The sequence below is a fragment of the Lycorma delicatula genome, chromosome 1 (genome assembly GCF_047948215.1).
Source record: "Lycorma delicatula isolate Av1 chromosome 1, ASM4794821v1, whole genome shotgun sequence".
Classification (NCBI taxonomy): domain Eukaryota; kingdom Metazoa; phylum Arthropoda; class Insecta; order Hemiptera; family Fulgoridae; genus Lycorma; species Lycorma delicatula.
In genome coordinates, this window is record NC_134455.1 from 400,392,883 (window position 1) to 400,414,194 (window position 21,312).

The 21,312-nt window shown below is 29.9% G+C and overlaps 2 protein-coding genes across 2 annotated transcripts in view; one reads left to right on the plus strand and one right to left on the minus strand.

Annotated features, from left to right (window-relative positions):
* LOC142317416 (uncharacterized) overlaps positions 1–17,253 on the plus strand; it is a 195,888-nt gene extending 178,635 nt beyond the window's left edge. Inside the window, exon 8 of the transcript XR_012754735.1 lies at positions 17,220–17,253. The gene's annotated coding sequence lies outside the window, so the exon portion shown is untranslated. The remainder of the gene's footprint in view (positions 1–17,219) is intronic.
* Positions 9,834–21,312, minus strand: part of LOC142317412 (methyl farnesoate epoxidase-like) — a 33,552-nt gene continuing 22,073 nt past the window's right edge. The window contains exons 4-7 of the mRNA XM_075353964.1: positions 19,365–19,545; positions 15,433–15,550; positions 12,104–12,245; positions 9,834–10,156 (exon numbers count right to left, since the gene is read on the minus strand). Of these exons, the coding sequence (XP_075210079.1) occupies positions 9,975–10,156; positions 12,104–12,245; positions 15,433–15,550; positions 19,365–19,545 (623 nt within the window). The 3' untranslated portion in view covers positions 9,834–9,974. The remainder of the gene's footprint in view (positions 10,157–12,103; positions 12,246–15,432; positions 15,551–19,364; positions 19,546–21,312) is intronic.

The following is a 21,312-nucleotide window of genomic DNA, read 5'->3' on the forward strand; positions in this document are numbered from 1 at the left end:
ATAAATATTTTGTAATATTCGCTAATTTGCTATTTTATTTTATACTTTTTGTTCTGAGCACCCATATAATTCCCAAATTCTTCATCAAAAACTGTTCTATGCAGTTTTGTAATTTAAAAAATTTAAAATTTTTAATTAAATATGGCTGAAACTGTTAGTTGATGAATTTAGTAATGCAGAGTAAAGGTGCTTGCAACAAGAAAAAAAATAATAAGGCAGCAAAATAGCGATCATTTTGAAATATTTATTAATTTATTCTGATTTTAGTTTTCATTTTGATAAAATATTTGTCTATATAATATTATCCATATGACAAAGACCGATTTGGAAAGGTAATAAACATATGCCAAATAACTTACTACATTTTATACAATAAGAATCAGGCAGTCCTACCAACAGCTTCAAAAATTGTGTATGGACTCCAGATTATTTTTAAGGGAAAAAAGATCCAGATTTTATTTTAAGGGAAAACTTACCCATTTTCCCTTCAAGTTATGCAAACAATTTTCTTGATTCCTCTACATCCCAAACGTGATCCTGCATGACTACCCTGTTTTTATTTAGCTGGAAGAACTGAACGAATGGATGACCTGCTAGTGGAGTGCCTCAAATTTGGATGGCAACTGTGTCAAGTAATAATAGAGATACATAAAATCAGATTTTCTTTTCTTTTTTACCACCTTTTGAGAGTCAGTTCTAGAATAGCTCTCATAGTTAAGATAGACCTCATAATATGAGGGTAAGTCAATTATTATCTGCTATGTAGTTATAAATTTTATTGCAAATAGGAATCTTACATGTATATCATTTTTCAACATAGTCCCCCTTGCATTTCAACACACTTGGTCCATTGTTGCACAAGCTTCCTGATGCCCTCATAAAAAAAGATTTTCGGTTGAGCTGCGAGCTAGGAATGCACCGCTTCTTTCGCTGTTTCATCTGAGGTAAATTGATGGCCCCTTAATGCCTCTTTGAGTCAACCAAACAAGTGGTAGTCAGAAGGGGCAAGATCAGGATCATACGGAGGAGCCATTACTTCAAAGTTGAGTTTCAGCAGTATGTGAACGGGCATTGTCGTACAACAACACAACACCTTTCAAAAGCAGTCCTTGGCATTTGCTTTGAATTGCAGGTTTCAGCTTGGCAGTAAACATGTCACTGTAATGCGCACTGTTTATTGTCGTGCCCCTTTCATCATAATGTTTCATTACTGGGCCCAAAAAACCATAAGCATCAGTTTTCCTGTCGATGTTTGGGTCTAGAACTTCTTTTGCAGGGCTAATTTGGATGTTTCCATTCCATACTGTGCCGTTTACTCTCTGGCTCGTAATGATGGATCCGTGTTTCGTCACCGGTGATGATTCTGTCTAAGAAGAATCTGTCCCGTTCATTACCATAGCGATCCAAATGTTTTTGGCAGATGTCCAAGCACGTTTGTTTATGCAACTGTGTGAGTTGCTTTGGGACCCATCTTGCACAGACTTTATGAAACCCAAGTCTGTTGTGGATGATTTTGTAGGCAGGACTGTGACTAATTTGCGGATAATGTGCCACTTCATCAATAGTTACTCGTCTGTCTAAGAAAATCATGTTATGTGCACGCTCAATGTTTTCCTCATTTGTGGTGGTAATTGGTCGTCCGGCTCCTTTATCGTGCGTAACACTTGTGCGACCATTTTTGAATTTTTCAATCCATTTATAGACACTCCCTTGCTGCAACACACTGTTACCGTACTGTACCAAAAGTCTTCGATGAATTTTGGCCCCTGATACACCTTCTGACCACAAACAACGGATCGCTGAATGTTGCTCTTCTTTGGTGCAAACAGAAAGCGGAGCAGCCATGGTTAATAGCAGGGCAGCAATAATGGAACTAACCTAGCAGCTGAAACCTGCACAGACATAACAACAATTAAACCACGCATGCGTCATCTACGCAACACGACAGTACTACCAACATAAACAAAAATATAACTAAATTGCAGATAATAATTGACTTACCCTCATATTTAGATTATTTTCAGTTTTCTTTTAAAAACTGTTAGACATTGCTATGCTTACTTATATACTATTTTTTTATAATATTATTAATTCCAAGATGAGTTGTGTAATTAAACATACAAAAGTAATTCTTTGTAATAATTTTTTTTTAAATCAGATTTTAAGAATATATTCATTTGACTGAATTCTAAATTATTTCTTCTTGTTTATTTCTTTATTAATTGGTCAGTATTCAACTCACTTTATCGTGGGATGTATTTGACATTTATAAAAAAAAGGTCTTCAATCATGAAAAGAATTAATAAATTTTAATTTACAGTACTATAGCCTTGTTCATGAACAGTATGTTTAATTCAAACTGGCAGATGGCACTCAATAGCTGCACACTCGCATTCAGTACTCAATATATAACCTAAGCACATGCATTCAAATCTCTTCACCACTTGACGCTATGCTTACAAATAAAATTTTCTGCTACTAGTAGTTAGTTTATACTCCTGGTTAAAGAATAAAAATAATTTAATAATAATGTTTTGTAAAATCAAAAAGTAATGTAACTTTGCTAAAAAATCTGGAAAAGTGACATATATTACTACCTGTTAGCCTTGTATATGCTCCTTTCAAAGTAAAAAGTTTTTTTTTGTATATGCTCTTGTTTCATTTTTATTTATACGGAACATGTTTTATAAAAAATATAAATTAATAAATGAAACCAACTGCAATTAAATATACACATGAATTAAACAGTACTTTTTACCTTCACTAGTACGAGGGATATTTTTTTTTCAAGGTCCGATCGGTCGCGAAATAAAAACCCGGGCAAAAATCGAATGAACCTTTGCTCATATATGTTGCGCAGCATCTCTAGTGTGGCCTTCAATCACACCGCTTCACTTCGTTTAGTTCTGAACATGCAGCTAGCACGTAAACATGTCTACAACAATAACATCTCCCGCCAAGTGTGAAGTGCGTGCGGTAATTCAATTTCTTCAGGCTGAGGGGTGTAATGCAGCTGAAATTCATCAAAGAATAAGTAATGTGAACAGTGAAACTTCAATGAGTGACAGCAAAGTGCGACAATAGTGCAGGAACTTTAAAGCAGGACGTACAGATGTTCATGATGCAGGCGATCAGGGAAGGAAGCAAGTATAAACCGATGATCTCATTGAGCGAGTGGATGAGGCAATTCGAGAAAATCGTCAGTTCACAATTTCTGTATTGAGTGATTTGTTTCCTGAAATTTCAAGGTCAGCTCTCTACACCATTGTGAGTGAGAGACTTCAGTACCGCAAACTGTGTGCGAGATGGGTTCCCAAGATGCTGTCTGACCATCACAAAACAATGAGAATGGACACCCCCTTAACGTTTCTACAGCGCTACCACAACGAAGGAGAAGATTTTTTGAACAAAATTGTCACAGGGACGAGACATGGGTCCATTTCGAAACAAAAGAACAATGTAAACAGTGGATGCATTCTCATTCTCCCAGTAGACCAAAGAAGTTCAAGCGAACCTTCTCCAACAGAAGGTGTATGGCTACTGTGTTCTGGGACCAGAATGGAGTTCTCTTGGTGGACTTCATGGAACGTGGCATGACTATCACTGCAGCCTCATACTGCGTGACTCTTCAACGTCTACGAAGAGCAATTCAGAATAAGTGGAGAGGAATGTTGTCATCAGGCATTATCTTTCTCCATGACAATGCTCAGTCGCACACTGCAGCTGTAACAAGGAAGCTCCTGCAGCGTTTTCATTGGAAAGTGTTTGATCACCCACCATACAGTCTGGACTTGGCTCCATCCGATTTTCATCTCTTTGCTCATGTGAAACGCTGTCTAGGAGGACAACATTTTGGCACAGACATCAAGCTGCCTACCAGCATAGAAACATGGCTGAACACACAGGCGGCTCCGTTCCATGACGAGGGTTTTGGAAAGTTGGTACCACGCTGCAACAATTGTCTAAATTGGAGTAGCGACTATGTAGAGAAATAGTGTAACTATGTAAGTACTTGTTACAAATAAAAAAATTTTTATTTTCACTGTGGTTTTAATTTCGTGACCGATCGGACCTTAAAAAAAATAACCTTTGTATATTACTATTAGTTCTACTATTGTTTCATATAAATTTAAAATATAATTTTTGTTTTGAGTTTCAATAGATCCTTACATTTGTTGATACTGTCCTTCAATTTTTCAACATGTTGATAGCGTTTTCTCCAAATATCTACAGTAAAGTATTCAAATTTTGGCGTACCTGCATCAACTGTTTGACATAGAACATTATGACATGCAACCTTATTTTTGACTTGAGCTTACATGTTAATACTATGGGATTTAAGTCAATGTGATAATTTGGTAAGTGTAACCGTAGCATTGGTAAATGTAAGCATATAGTTCTGTGTTCTATGCTATTCATCTAATTTGAATTTTTTTGTCTTTTCCTTATCGTTTCATTATCTTGCAAGATTCCACTTTTAACATAAAATCTTCCCCTAAACTAATTTTCTTTTTCTTTAGTCAGTCAACTGTATAATTTTTGTTGGAAAATTTGCTACCTTATCTTCTTGGGTGTAATGGTACTGTTGGTCTTGTGTTTATTAATTGAACAATCTTCAGATGAATAAAAATTTATTACTGTGCACTAATGAAATTGCTTGTGCCAGTTGCTTTCTTTTCAGTGCTTTTCTGTTTCTGAGATGACAATGGTTTTAAAGTTAATGGCTCTTTTTTAATTCTTACAACAATTCTTTTAGACATCCCGGTACCATTTATAGTCTGTTGTAATTTTTTTTTAATTAATAATAAAAGTACTGACTTGCTTCTTTAGTCATAATTTTCACAACATTTATAGTAACGTTTTTTGTTTGTTTAGCTATGAATGTCTTTACCGCCTAATCTAGACATTATCTAGACTTGTAAAGGAAACATTAAAAAGTTAAACAACAAAGTATAAATAAAATCAAGATACTGTTGAACAAAATTAATAAAAACATAAACACTAGTTTAAAAAACACTAATAGAAGCAGCCATAAACATAAAAAAATAATAATACTTAATATATATTTACATAATTACCACAGATGCAATGAGAACACTGAATATTTTTTCTAGATGTAAATAAAAAATAATACAAGAGAAAATTTCTTTATAGTAGTATAAGACAGGAAACTAATAATAGTGATGATGTATTGTGCTGATGAAGCCTAGATGCATAATGGCAATGAATTGATTTATTATTAATACAGTACAGTTTTGTTTTGAGGTTATACCTTTGTTTTTCCTGTTTAGCCTCTGGGAATTACCATTCAGGTATTACTTTAGAAGATGAATGAGGATGATATGTATGAGTGTCAATGAAGTGTAGTCTTTACAATCTCAGTTCGACCATTCCTGAGATGTGTGGTTAATTGAAACCCAACTACCAAAGAATACGGGTATCCACGATCTAGTATTCAAATATGTAAAAGTAACTGATTAACTAGGACTTGAATGCTGGAACTCTTGACATCCAAATCAGCTGATTTGTGAAGACATGTTCACCACTAGACCAACTCGACGGGTTTTGTTTTGAGGTTGTATTGTTTTAAGTAAACAAAAATATCAGAGGTTGTCATTTGTTAATTCTTCAGCTTAAAATGAACAAACTGTTCCTGATTCATAAATTGCACAATATTTATAATACATCTCAAAAGTACACCTTTTATTTTAGATACTATGTTTCCATACGGTTTTATTTTTAAATCATGGACTCAGAGGACTGGCCGTTAGTATATAGATACTCAGCCAGATGGAAATAAGAACTAGTTATTAACTGTAATGATCTAGGAAGCTGTGACTATTTGTATTAATCTTTACTTACTTAGTTCATGTATTTTTATTTTTAATAAACTACTCCTGGTCGCAAAGTTTCTAGAGCAAGAGGTCAACCTTAAAATTAGCTCCTAAATTTAGGCAGTCTAACCAGCACACCCAAATTTATCCACACGCACTTAAAAACTCATGTGACACCTCCCCTGGACCTGACAACATTTGTCTGTGTGTGCTCACACACCATCCCAATGCAGCACTACAACACCTGTTATTTATAGTGATTTATTCTCTGCATAAGTCTTCCTACTCATCTGGTCAGAAGTCATTGTCGTACCATTACTTAAACCTGGTAAAGTTAAGGCATGCCCCTCAAGCTACCGCCCAATATCCTTGACAAGCATTTTATGCAAAGTGATGGAAAGAATGGTGAACCACAAGCTTACATGGTACTTAGAAAAACATTGGGTTTATCTCCAGAACAATGTGGTTTCCACCAAGGATGATCTTCCATTGACCATTTAGTGTCACTGCATACAGCTATTCAAAATGCTTACTACTACGCCCAGAGCCATTTCACTATTTTCTTTGATATAAGGAAGGTGTATGATATGGCCTGGTGACATGATATTCTAAAACACGTAAAGAATAGGGAGTCAAGGGCAATATGCTTGCTTTTATTAGGGGTTTCTTAAATGACTGAACTTTCCGAGTTCATGTTGGAGAATTTTTACCTTTGAGAATGGAGTGCCTCAAGGAAATGTATTAAGTCCACCTTGTTTGTTATAGCCATCAACAGTATTACTAAATGTGTGCAACCACCTGTTTAGTATTCTTTATTTGTTAATGATTTTTTTGTATGTATTACGTCCCGTTCAAAGTCACCACAGAGAGATTACTACAGAACACTATATCTTGGCTTGAAGCTTGGTCCAAGTTTTCATCTTTTCACTTGAGAAAACAAAATTTTCTCGCCCGTGGGACCCTTTTATTCCACAAGTCTTTCTTAACGGAGAGCTAATTGCAATCTCTCCTGATGCCAAGTTTTTAGGTTTACTTTTTGATAGCCGCCTTATGTCGGTCAAACACATCAAACAAATAAAAACAAATTGTTCCAAACTTTTAGATAGCTGTGAGTCCTTAGCAACACCAATTGGAGAACCGATCAGTCATATACAAGTATGTTATATTCTTATAAAAAGCATACAGTTGCTTTTATTGTACTGTTATTCATGCCATTAGATAATGAATTAATAATTTTTTACCACACAAAATATAAAAATTACTGGAACAAAAAAAAATTGTTTGTTTAATTAGAATTTTGGGGTTTGAAATTTAAAGGTTTATAATGACACTGAATCAAACTGTCTGTTTACTGTGAAGGTCGCTTAGTCATAATATTCATTATTATTTTGCTTAATGTCAAACTTTATGCAGCCAGTGGATTACAGTTTATATAATTCAGTGGACTGTACTGTATATGTTAGAAAGTGCTCCATAACTGATAGATGGTTTTTTCTGAATCTTTTCAGAATTTAAAAAAAATTTTCTGAATCTTTTTAATGCATATTGGTGTGGCTGTGATTTGTTTATATTCATTATTTATTTTAAAATTTTTACTTATTTTTTTAAAAAGAGTGAATCAATCAGTGAATGTGTTGTTACAAATATTTGTGTAAAGTCTGTATTATACGATAATAAATTCGTTTTGATCTTCAGGTAAAATGTATTCTACGTAATCTTCAAGCAGAGTGGGTATCCTAAATAGTTAATTATTTATTGGGTGTTGATACTTTTTTTAGTTTATCACATTAAAAACAGTTAAAATTGAAACAAAATGTAATTTTTTTAATAGTGTCTTGCAGACTTTATGACAAAAACTTTTTGATTAATGTTTGTAGAGGTGAGCAGTTCTACTGTTTCTGCTAAACGAAAACAAATTGTTCCTTGAAAAAAAAAAACAACTGTTCACACAAACTTTTGGGAAAAAAACAGCTTGAATTATTAATCTGTTAATGTTCATCACTCTTTCTTCCATTACATTGTTAAACTGCATGTTTTTTGCGTTTAAAAACAACAGTTTCATTTTAATAATTTTCTTAAGGAATTGGTTGCCGGCTGCTTTGGTTGTCTCTGGGAAATACCATTTATTATTTTATCACAAGATTAACAGTTTTAAGACCTTTTTATTTTGCACTTTAATATTACATTATTTTCATATACAAAATTTGTATGGTTTTTGAAACTGTTCAATCTTAGACTTACAGGGTATTTAATATTGATAAAACGACAATTTGCTGAGCAAATAACCTGTTCTCAGCAAACAGCAAAGAGTTTATTCAATTTTATTTTCGTTAACTTAATGTTCATTAGCGTGAGATAATAGCTCTGCTTGTTGAGTTAACATGTTTGCTATGCATTATTACTATTGGGTAGGAAAAAATAGTTTGTACCAAAATGAAACAACAGTTCGTTTTTGTTTCTTGAGAAACAACAGTTTAGTCAAACCGTTAGATATTTTCCAATACATCACAAAATGTTTGTATAAAATATAGTATTGTGGTAATTCAATATGTAAATTCAGTTATTTGGTCAACGATCCACTGATATGATCGATTAAATTTTTCAATCAATTATAATACAAAGCTAGACAATGCAAAAAAAAAGTCTCGAACCAGGACTAATACAAATATGATAGATGCTAGTTTCCTTCCTCCCTCAGAAGTATGTATTTACATTTAATGTATACTTCATTCATTATTTATATATCAGACAGATAAAAATGAACATATTGCACCGTGCTCTGATAACAATTTAAACATTATTCGTGGCTAGAGGTAAATATAATTTCAACTATTAATTAATTACATAACACATATTTATTAAAAAAATATTTACTTATGTTTAAGAACACCCATATGCTCTGATGAATGCTGACAAATTTTTTATAACCTGAGATTTCCGGTGCGATAGTCATAAGTACTGGAAATTGGCTAAAAAGGGCACCAACCATGGTAATACTTTTAAATAAGTCATCTAAAAGACATTGTAAGTTTTTCATTTTTTTATCTTCCGGATCGTATCGAAGACCGGCAAGCATTTTCCATAACGTATTGATTACAAATATTCCAAATGCTTCATCCATTTCCATAACTATTTTACCATTTCCTTTTTCAACTTTTTTTTTAAATAATGTGACCATCTCTATCACTTCTTCTTCAACAATACCGGGCATGGTTCTACGTCCATAACCAAATTCTCTTAAATGTCTAAGAACAAATCGTCTTTGTTCGACCCATAAATCTTCATCGGTTAATAAAAGTCCTGTAAAAATTTGATTTATTATTGTACGTACAAATTACTTCTTCTGACAGTTAAAATCTCATTGTATTTTGTACAATAATATTGAGCTCTATAAAAAACTATATTGAGGAGATTATTGTATTTTATTTTTAATGTAAAAATAATAGTTTTTTAACGTCTTTTTGTAATAAAAATAAATAAAATCAAGATAACTTAAAGTTACTTCAAAAAAGAACCCTTCCCAAAATTAGGGGGTAAATTAATCAATCAAATATTATAAAAATCATTATAATCATTTATAATTATAAAAATGATGAAAAACCACAGATGTGTTAACTAAATTTTCACTTAACAATGAATTATTTTCCTTCCAGAACATGAAAATGATGGGTAAATTTGACTTAAAAAATTAAATAAAACAGTTAGAAATACTTTCTGCATGTTTTACACTTGCTTAGGCAGCTTTTGCTGTTAATTAACAAAAAACAATTCATTCAACAGTCAACACGTACTTCAGGTAATGTTTTTGTCCTGTATTTTACGTAGAAACATGTACATAAAAAATAATTTTTATCTTGTTTTATTGTCTATTTATCAGTTCAGTTCTTGAAAAGATTTTATCAAAGGCTGAATTGCTTTACAAACTCAACAAATTAAAATTAAGAGATATTCCAAAAAATATGTTAATATAAATATGTTGATAATATGTTTTAATATAGCAAACAAAAAATATTAACATGCCATAAAGTTAAATTGTAATTATTTTATTATTAGATTATTCTCATAAAATTATAAACATTAATACTCGTAAATACTTTAACATTTCGTTGCATTATTTTAAAAAGAGAAGCTAAAATTTAATTAAAATCGTGGTGTAAAAACGGCATAAAATGGTAAAGGACAAAGTGTTGCTCCATCAATTTGTTCGAGTGAGGGAAGAGGTTCAGCAGGTGGTGATGAAATAATAAAATTGTGTAAAATAGTGCTAAAAAATAAAAACAAACTTCCTCTTGCTAAAGTCTCTCCCAAACATCGCCTTTTACCTGAAACAGTTCAATTGATTATTAATTTAAAAAAATAATATGACAAACGTATACTCATTTCCAGGAAGAAAAAGTATCCCACTAAGGCTTTCCAGTAAGCCTGGCTTACTCTGGAACCAGGCTTACGCTGGTAACAGCATACTGGCCATAAAATGGAAATGATTGTGATTGTTCATTTTGTTCTACTCAGAGACTGACTGCATAATGAAAATCATTGTTTAAAAAAAATCCAAATATTACTGCATATACCTCATATAATTTACAAGTGTCTCGATGAAAAAAGTAGGTTATGTAAACTAACACATCAAATTAACGTTTCACTTTCTGTTGGGAATCTATGTACTACGTATATGTTTCTGCTCAGGAGGGAACATTTTTAAATATATTTTCTAGCTTCAAAAAAGAAGTCATCAATTCTTCATCAAAGAAAAAGAGGTCCTCAATTTAACCCATGTTTTTTTTTCTTTTTATGAGTTCAAGCCAAATGTAATAATTTTGATGATTTTTTTAGTTTGTGGTTCCATAAAAAATTTTTTTGTCACACTGCTACCTTAATATTGTATTGCTGCAGCATTGTATTTAAAGTCTGATAGTATTTAAGCCTTATTGATTTAAAGCCTGATATTACTGATATTTTCAAGTATTTTTATGAAACTTAAAGAAAATTTCATCAATTTCCCTGAATTGATGAAAATATATTTAAAGAGATTTAAACCTTCAGTCAAAAAAAATAAAAATAAAAAGAAAATCATATCCCACCAGAGTTGCTTAGTAATTAACTTTAAAGCAACTAAGCAAACTAAGCAATTACTAAGCAAACTTTACTAATCTTCACAAAGATTAGTCTTTGTGAAGACCGATTAGTGTTCACAAATCAGTTCTTAACAGATTTTTGAAGTTATAATTTTCTATATCAAATCCTAGTAAAAGTTAGTTGCTTTTATATGGATTTGAATACTAGATAGTGGATACCAGTGTACTTAAGTGGATTTTATTTTAACCTCCAGGACTACAGTTAGGTATTACTTCAGAGGATGTGATGAATGACAATTTTTGTAGCATGTGAAAATGCCATGCCTGACCAGGATTTGAACCTGGGACCTCTGGATGAAAGGCCGAGGTTGGGGTTCAGTTAACCATATGTATCGGAAATGGTCAATCTGAATATGAAAATATACACCTCAATTACATATCACACAGATCATCCTCATCTCATTGGGCCATGATGAGGTTGCTTACTGTTCACTAGTTAAACAGAATACAACATAATATTAGAAATAATAAGAAAAATATTTGTCACTTTGTATTTTATATGAATGTATGTGTATAAACTTAAGGTAAAAACTTAAGGTTTTTTTTTGTTTTCAAAAAACTCTATACATTCTAGAGTGTCAGCTCACATTCAGTTACTGCTGAGTGAAAAAGACAACTTCTGGCCACTTCTAGGTATTCCTTCTTTTATCAAGATGTAAATTCTTATCTTTTATGTTTATTCCAGACATTACTTTTTCATCAGGCCTCTTATTCCTCTTTAATCTTCTATCCCCTTTTTTTGTAGGCTTATATAAATTTTAGTACAAATTGAAAAATATTAAATAAATCAAAATTCCTAAAATCAACTTAAAAACACTAAAACTAAAAAATAATAAGTACTTTTTTAACTGTTTAAATTTTGACATTTTGTAGTTGACACCAAATTGAAAACAAATATGCCCTACAACTTACAGACCTCTAATTTGGGCTGGCTTCAGTTTGGTTTTTTAAGTTGATTTTACTTATTTTTTTCCCTCAAAAGATTGTTTAGTCTAACTTAAAATATAATATTCTTAAAAAATACCAGTATCTAATGTTTAAATTGTAAAATATGTCATGTCATGTCCATAAGTTAATTTAATGATTAGAATATTATCTTTTTGTTGTTGTTTTGTTGTTTAGGTAATACATTACCTAAAGAGAACGGTATAAACCACTCATCTTGAATAATTTTTCCTTCATTGTTAATAAATCTTTCTGGACGAAAATTTTCTGGATCACCCCAGTGTTCATTATCCATATGAACACTATAGATGCTAGCTAAAACTGTTGTATCCTAAAATAAAGGAAAGAAAATACAGAAGTAAACTTGGTTAATTTTGCTTTTAAGCATAACATATAGTGCCAAATCATTGCTAAGTAAAATACACCCTGAAGCACAAATCACATAAAACATAGTGTGAATAAATAAGATGAAGCAGCAAAAAAATTCATTATTCAAAAGTAGGACTAAATAAAACTGTACAGATTAGTTTGTATATATTTGTAAATGTAATTTATGTGACAGGAAAAGTGTTCTCACAATGTAAGAAGCACAGATTACTGTGTAATAACACATACAAAAATACATAGTTAGATTACAGATGATGATAAAATGTTAAAAGTAGCAGATGAAGAGCGGTTGGTTTTCAGAAAGGGCAAGGGTACAAGGGAGGCCATTTCGCTCTTGGATTAATCTTGAAAGGCAAGCATAAGAAGACTAAGGTTTATATGGCATTTGTAGGTCTGGAGAAGCCATGATTGTAAAACGAAATAAACTAAAATGAAACATTATTTACAATTTATTAACTTACACTTTGAAATTGGAGGGCAAAAAATGCAAGCCTAATTTAAAAGGTAAGACAATCCTTTTGTTTTTTCAATTTGTATATTCAAAAGACAGTGCAGGATCTTGATTTTTGGTTTGCACAATTTTATCTTCAAGGAGGTAAAATAAACTTGTTGTATTTCATTATATTGTTTTCTTTTTTGTGCAACCAAAAACGAATTAAAAAAAATTTTGAATGCGACTGATTATTTCTGAGAAAGAAATTTAATTTGAAAATAAATAAACAATATTAAACAAAAATTATATACATGTATGGAAAGAAGTATAATGATGAATTAAATAATATATTAGAAGTTACAGAATTTTATTTTTTTTTTGTAGTAAAATTTTAAAGGTTAAAGTAAGGAAGGCATTAAAAGCAGATTGGCAGAACCTTAGGTAAGCTTCCAAGGAGAACAGACATTTTTATTAGCAAACAAAAATTAAAGCATTACAAAGAAATTTTATAAAACATCTGTGGAGTATTATGGTATTGAAATATTGACAAGAGGAAAACTATTAATGACCAAGAATAGAAAGAAGTCTTTGAAGTATGATATATAGGAAGATGCTGGAAATCATCTGAGTTGATAAAGTTCAAATGAACTTTTGTCGATAAATTCAAAATGAATAAGAGAAGAGAAAAATTTGTCTGAGAATCTTATGAGGAAGATGAATTAGGTTGATGAGTCATACATCAAGACATTGTATTTTATAAAACAGTACTGTGTACAATGTAGTAAATATGTTCAGGTGAGAAGATTAGCATAGAACAGAAATATCAATCATTTGATATAAAATATATATAGTAATTTGTATTAATTTCCTAAGAAACCATATATTTCCAAAAATGCCCATAGAGTTCTATAAAAATGAATTTATTTTTTTTTAAAACACAAATAATAATAATTATTATAGAGAGATACTCATATATAAATGTAACAAGAAATATTGCATGTATAGAGTGCATAACATTCAGATTCACACTCAGCAGTTAATAAAAAAGAATACTCCAATATTTAAAGCATTTCAAAAATTGGAGTTATTTAATACCGCAGTTACTTTTAATGAAAAAATATTCAAAATTAAACATAGAATCATAATTTTAATATGATTTAAAAATAATAGTAATAACTGTAAATGAACAATAGTTTACATAACAGTATAATGTATGAGTAAAAACAAAATAAAAAACACATGAGTTTCTAAATAAGAAATTTGGTCCTGAGTATTATTAAAGACTGTACCCCACGTAGAAACTGATAAGTCTTCTGCAATATCTACAATGTATTAGGAAATAGAATTCTGGAAACTGAAGAGTAGGAATTAAGGTATATTATTATATTAGTGTCTAATGACTATATCAATCAATGCCATATAAAGTTTATTTTAATTTATTAAACTGTATGGCAGAATGAATAATTGCTGTTTTAATTGATTTCAATAAAGGAGAAAGTTCTCAATTCAACTGTAATTTTTTTAAAAATAAATATTTATTGTTAACTTAGTCCTATTATAAGTTGTTCCAACTATTTAAAATGGAAACAAAAAGTCATATTGTCTGTCTGTTAGATCTGAAGACATTCAAAGTACTTTTACATGAAAATTTAGTTAACTTATGAGTAAAATATTAAACGGGTTCCAAGGATCTTACTTCACACTTTGTAACAGTCACACTGTTTTGTTTCTAAACATTTAAAAAAAAAATATTCTTTCTATTCTGCTCCTTTTCTTATTGTTATCAAGACACAAAAGTGTCTGACCTTTCTATTTTTTCTAATGGTTTGTTTTCATAGAGGAAGCATTTTTTGTAGGCCTACCATATTTTAAGGAAAGATAAAATAGTTTTTTTTTTATTTATAGTACATTTTATTTATTATAGTATATTTTATTTATAGTACATTTTCTCATTTCTTTAAAGTTTGAATTTTTGAAATAATAGAATATTATACTTAAAACCATGAAAGTCCTCCCAAAACAATGAACTATTTTAGAATTAAATTCTCTAGTAGTTTTGTTTAAAAGTTTTATATGTTTATCATCCATTTAATAAAGTTATTGTACATCAAACATAAAAATCAAGGTTTTTTACCCTAATTTTTGGTCTTGACTCCAGATACGGTTCTGGGACCTATTTTATTTGATTTTTCAGGTCAAAAACCATGAAAAATCATTAATTCACCCATTAATTAATGTCCTAAAAATTTCAGTACAACCTAATTTCACCAGGGTAGCTGAAACCTGAGCTAAATTTTTCACTAGCAAAGCATTTTAGGACATATATTTATATGAACTTTTCCATTATTTTCAAGAATAGAATAGTTCTAGGAGAAAGTCCTAGGAGAATTTTGTGATACATTCTGTATAAATGCATACAAATAAATAGTGTGTTTTACATTAATGTGCAAAATATATTAAAAAATTTCACTGTTAAAATACCTAAGCTACAAAATTTATTGCTGAGAAATTTTTTTTTTAATTTTATCTAAAATACTCCTTATAATGTGATTTTAAAAGGAAGTCTGAGACAAAAATTGTTCAAAAATTTAAGTGTAATAATTCTTATTCAACATGTTTTTGTCAGGTCCTTCTTATAGAAGCATGAAAAATCTGGAGACAATGAATATAAAAGAAAAAAATAACATCTTTTCATTACCTTTGGAATAATATATCCAGATACTTTAGTGTCAGATTTTGCTCGATGTGCAGCAGTTATAGGTGCAATGTTACAAATTCTTTGAACTTCCATTATTATAGCTTCAATGTAACTTAATCTTTAACAGAATAATACAAATTTAATATAATACTATTATAAATTACAGATTATTTACGTACATATTATTAAAAAAAGTCTTAAAACACTGTAGAAAATTATGTGTTCTTGTTAACAAGAAAATTGTCTAAAATAGTTTATTTTTATTTTTTAGCTACAATTTAATATGTTTTATAAAACTAATGAAACAATAGCAAAAATGTTATAAATGTGATAATGTTGTGAGGCAGTTTAATCTTATCCTGGGATCACTTTGGTTTTTAATATATTGCTTTGATGTAAATAAGGTGACTTAAATTTTTTTATTTTAAAATTATTCTGCTTTATAACAGACTGAAAACCCAATTTGAATTTTCTTTTGTCCAACCTCAAAATGGAAAGAAATAGTGATCTTTAGGGTGAACAACATTTCTGAGAGTTGAACCCCGAAACTATCAAATTACACGATAATAAGTGAATCAAAATCCTGCTAAAAATAAAATATTTTATTGAATTTGAAACAGGGTTCTAGAGAAATGCAAAAAAAATATAGAGAATAAAAAAATAAAAATAAATTACAAATATGTATATGTAATAAAAACATACTAAACTAACTGATAATTCTATATTAATATAGAAAGAGATAATATTCACCAAAAGTAAAACTTTCAAGAAATATACATATCAGTGTAAAATCATTATTAAAAAATATACAAATTAAAAGTGTTAGTCTGTATGTTAAATTTTAACTAATAATGCTTACTTTTTTAAAGAAAATGAACTTGTGTTTGAGATTTACAAAAGGATGCTGGATAATCTTGGACATGTCATTGCAGATATTTCAGTTGAAAAACTCAATGAAACTTGAATTACATATGTAATGAAATTTAAAGGCTACACTTATGGTTTTCAATAATGCTGAATAATTTCATTAGTTTATTGATTAACATAGACAAGAACATACTTCCTATCATATATAATTTTTTATTGAACTTTGCATTATTGTAAGCAGCCAGAAATAAACAAGATGAGAAAATCTACATTTCAAATTTAAAAAGTTGTTTAGAAGGAAATTCTATAAATAAATTTTCTAAAAGTTACTGATAATAAACATTTTATTAATCTATTACTGTTGTTAGTGGATTGGGAGTTGGCTACCACAAATGGCTAGCTAACTGAGAGTCCTGTGAACATATTGTCAATAATTAATTATTATAATTACATTATGAAGTGAGTAATACAGACTCATTAAAACATGTTTGCATAAACCGTAGATTCCCAAACCGGTTCCTATGGATCCCTTGGGGTCCTTTGACTGCTGAGGGGGTCTGTGGCAAATTAAAATTAATGTGGGGGTGTGTGGACAACATCAGGGGGTTCGTGAAAGGTTTAATATAAAGTAAAATAATTGTAACCCATTTTCATTATTATAAAAGTTAAAATAAATTGGTAGCAATTTTTATGTCCTGAGTAAAATATTATAGATAGGTACATAAAATAACAGTAATGACAAATATTGCGTGGTGGGAGTCGAGCCGACCACAGCCATCTATCTATATATCTTTGCAGGTTTGAACACAAATAGAATCTCATTTTCAAAATAAAACAAAAAATTAATAAATAGTGATTTTTTGCAAAGAAATAATTTCTTTTATTTTCTTGTATCTTAAATTTGTGTCCTTCTTTTACAGATAAGAGTATAAGTGAGCCGAAGAAAAAATGCAGACAATATAGTATTGAATATTTAAAATATAGCTGTATTCCATTATCAGAAAATAGTACTTTACCTATGTGCCTTCTATGCGATAAAACATTATCAAACAAATCAATGAAACCTTTTAAGCATAAGGAACATTAGACAAAAGTCTATAGCGACAAAAAAAAATTTTATTTTCTTTGAAACAGTAAAAGAAAAATATTTGAAAACACAATCATTGCGACAACATCTGAGTGAGATGACGATGGACTGCGTGCTTTTTGTAACATTTCTTTACTGATTGCAAAGTCCAGAAAGCCGCACACCATCGGTGAAGAACTTATTCTACCAGCTGTAAATGAGGTAATATGCACTGTGCTGTATAAACCAGCTTTTGATGTTTTAAAAAGAATTCCACTGAGTAATAATATAGTACAAAGAAGGATTGATGAAATGGCTCAGTGTGTAAAAATTTCTTTATATAAGTCTAATAACTGAATTCCCTATACAGCTTTACAAGTCAACTTTGCCAGGAAATGAAACTTTACTTTTAGCTTATGTGAGATTTGTGAAAGAAGAAAAAATTTCCAAAGAATTGTTATCCGCCAAATATTTGGAAACTTGATATGAAAGGTGAAACAATATTTAATGAATTCAACAACTTATTCTATGTAAAAGCTATACCCTTGAGTAATATCCTCTCCTTTGCTAGTGACAGTGCTCTGACAATGGTAGGACAAGATCAAGGCTTTCTGGCATACTTAAAACAATTTATACCAAATGTATTATCTGTACATTATGCCATTTATCAACAACATTTAGTCAAAAAAAAATGTTTAGCCAAAAATCTTAGTGAACGCTTGCATGGCTCACCAGATTATGTCATTAGAGCAGTTAATAAAATCAAAAGGAATGCCTTAAATGAGAGATTATTTACTCAACTTTGTTTGGAAAATAATGAAGATTACAGTCTTCTTTTACTTACTACTTACCACGAAAGTTTGCTGGTTATCTAAAAGTGCATGTTTGGATAGATTTTATACACTTTTTGATTCATTGTTGGAATTCCTGAAAATTACATATATAGCTCAATTTAATTAATTTGAAAAATTACATAGCTTATATGACTGCCTTATTTGCCAGATTTAACAAAACCAATTTGAAGCTATAAAGTCATCAATTAAATTTAATTAAAACTAAAGGTATAATATATGCGTTTGTTGTAAAACATTTTCTATACAAACAAAAGTAGGGGAGAGGAGAATGCTTTCAGTTTCCAAATTTTTCAAAATTGCAAAAAACAAGATGAAGATTTGCTTACTTATTATCAAAACTTAACGGTCTTCATTCTGACTTCAGCCAGAAATTTTAAGACATTCTTCACTTGGTTATCTCCAATTGGATGCTAAATCCTTTTGCAAGTAGATCCACAAACTCAGATGAATCCATATTAATACTAGAGGGACTTATTGAATTATTCACAAATGAGAAGCTGAAATCAATGTTTGAACAAGGATACCACAAATTCTGGTTACAAAAACAGATAACTTTACATCCTACATTATGGGTCGCAATACAGAAGCTGTCAATTGTTTTCCTACCTTACTATTTAGAAGAACGTGGATTTAGTGCAATTATGATCCTCATCACAAAAAAAAGAAATCGACTGGAAATTAGAGCTCGTGGAGACTTATGACTGTTATCACAAACATAGAGCTAAACATAATCTCATATCATCCCATCAGGTTCACCCATCTCACTCAAAAAAAATAAATGTGATTTTATATTTTAAAACAAATAATTTATATTAATTTAATTTAATAGTATTATAATTTGCATATATAATACTTATTAATAAGTTATAATATATAACTTATATATAATAAGTTATAATACTTATTTAATAAGTTATTTTTGCATAAATACATCACCATTTACCATTCAAGACATCAAAGTTAAATTTGTAATTTTTCTATTACACAGTTATGTAGTTATTTCACTTCGGGATTCATGGTCAGGTTTTTGCTATAAAAAGGCGTCCATGGGCATAGTTTGGGAACCACTGCCTGCCTTTAACTAACCACTTATCTAACAATTAAACATATTTTATTTAGATTTCATAATGAATAATACTAAAAACCTTGAAAGATGTTGCATTACGGGTTGATTTCCTTTGCCAACCGTTATATGTAGTTCAGATTGCGCATGTTTTTGTACATCAGGATAATGTAACATATAAAGGACTGCGAATGATAGTGTACTGCTGGTGGTCTCTGCACCAGCCATAAACATATCAAGAAGTAACACAACCAGTTGGTTTTCTGAAAAAATAAGAAAGAAAAATTAGCATTTGTTAATATAAGTAAAACAAAAAGAATTTGAATACATTAAGGAATTATTTTTTTGTAAATACTAATGTTATTACATAGGTGAGGATGGCAGGGAACCATTTCAATTCTAACTATTCTTTATATGTCTGGAAACCATTTTCTTGAGAACTGCTACAATCTATTTTCAGATGTGATTCATGACTCCTGACAAGTCACCTACAGTCATTTAGTTACTACATTTTAAAAGGTCAAATTATGTTTATGCATGTGCAAGCATGTTTTATATATATATATATATAAAACGCACAATAATTCTGTTAAAGCATTATTTTGGTATATTCATAGGACATGTTTTATTAAATATTATATAAACATATCCAAATCATGACAAATTTTGAAATTAAAAATACTTACATTACTTTCCCAGCTATAAAGTTATTGCTGCTATAGCTTTAATGGGAAATATGTAGATCAGTAAAAAAAGGTCTTGTTTTAAGTTTTGACCTTAAGGATACATTAAAAAAAAATTAACAAAAAGGTACATTTAAGTAAATTGTAAATAATTTATGAAAAATTTTTTATTCCAATGCTCCCAGGTCCAAAAAATCTATTTTTGTCAGATGGACATTTGTACATATTTATGTTGGCTTATATTGTAACTCTGAATCCTGTTTGGGGGAAAATGTATTAAATTTTTGCAAAAACTGGAAAAGGAGTGAGGGTGTTTTAATAAAATAAAATTTCAAATTTTTATTTGGGTGGTATAGCAAAAAAAAAATTTCTTACAAAAGTTTTCTTTTTATATCAAGATCACAAATTGCCAAAAATTTTTATTTAATATTCACCCCCTCCCTGAAAAATGACTATATATTTTTACTTATTTACCTTTGAAATGCTTGAGAAAAGGTGTAAAGGGAGTTTTTTAAATCTATATTTTCTACAACAATAGGTCTTCAAACCAACAGGTTCTTCATAAAATCTTTTTGGCCATCCAACTCCAATGGTCTGGAGTAGCAAAAGATATCTTCTTAATTTTTCAAAAATTTTTTTAAAATTTAAGTATTGATTTAGAGGAAGAATAATAACAGGGGTTAATATTGTTATGTGTCCATTATTAGTTCCTTTTTCTGTAACAAAGTACATAGAATAAAACAGGTTTCTGGAAGTATGGTACATTGTAGTTTTTAGTTTTATTCGTTTTTAGTTTTAACTTCTTCATGCTTTTCCTTTACCTTTCAGTATTCAGTTGATTTCAAAAGTGAAAAAAAAATCCTTTACTTAGTGATTAGTTTATAATTGTTAACTTATTTTGTTTTTAAAATTGGTCCTTTTATTTATTTATTTTTTTTTTATCTATTAATTGTAAATGTGTCACATTCCTCTCTCTCTTTTTTTTAATATTTTTTGATTAAAAGTTATGTTTTCAAACAAAAAAAACTTTGTTCATTTACCATTGCTGAAAAATTAAATGTTGTGTCAGTAGCTGAAATATTCAATAAGTTGTGCATTCAAGATTTGCAAAAGAAAAAGGATTTATTGCTTGATGATTATTCAAAAAGACAATCGTTTTGTGAATTGAAATTCAGAAAATCCCTTGAATTAAAGCAACAACTAACTGTGTTTGATTATTAAAAAAAAAAATGGAAAATTATTTTGCAGTTATGGATGGATGGATATTCATTTAATGGATGAATTGTTGAAACTGGTGTGGTTTCATAGACCCAAAAGCTTGTGAAACATAAAATCTATGCTCATCCA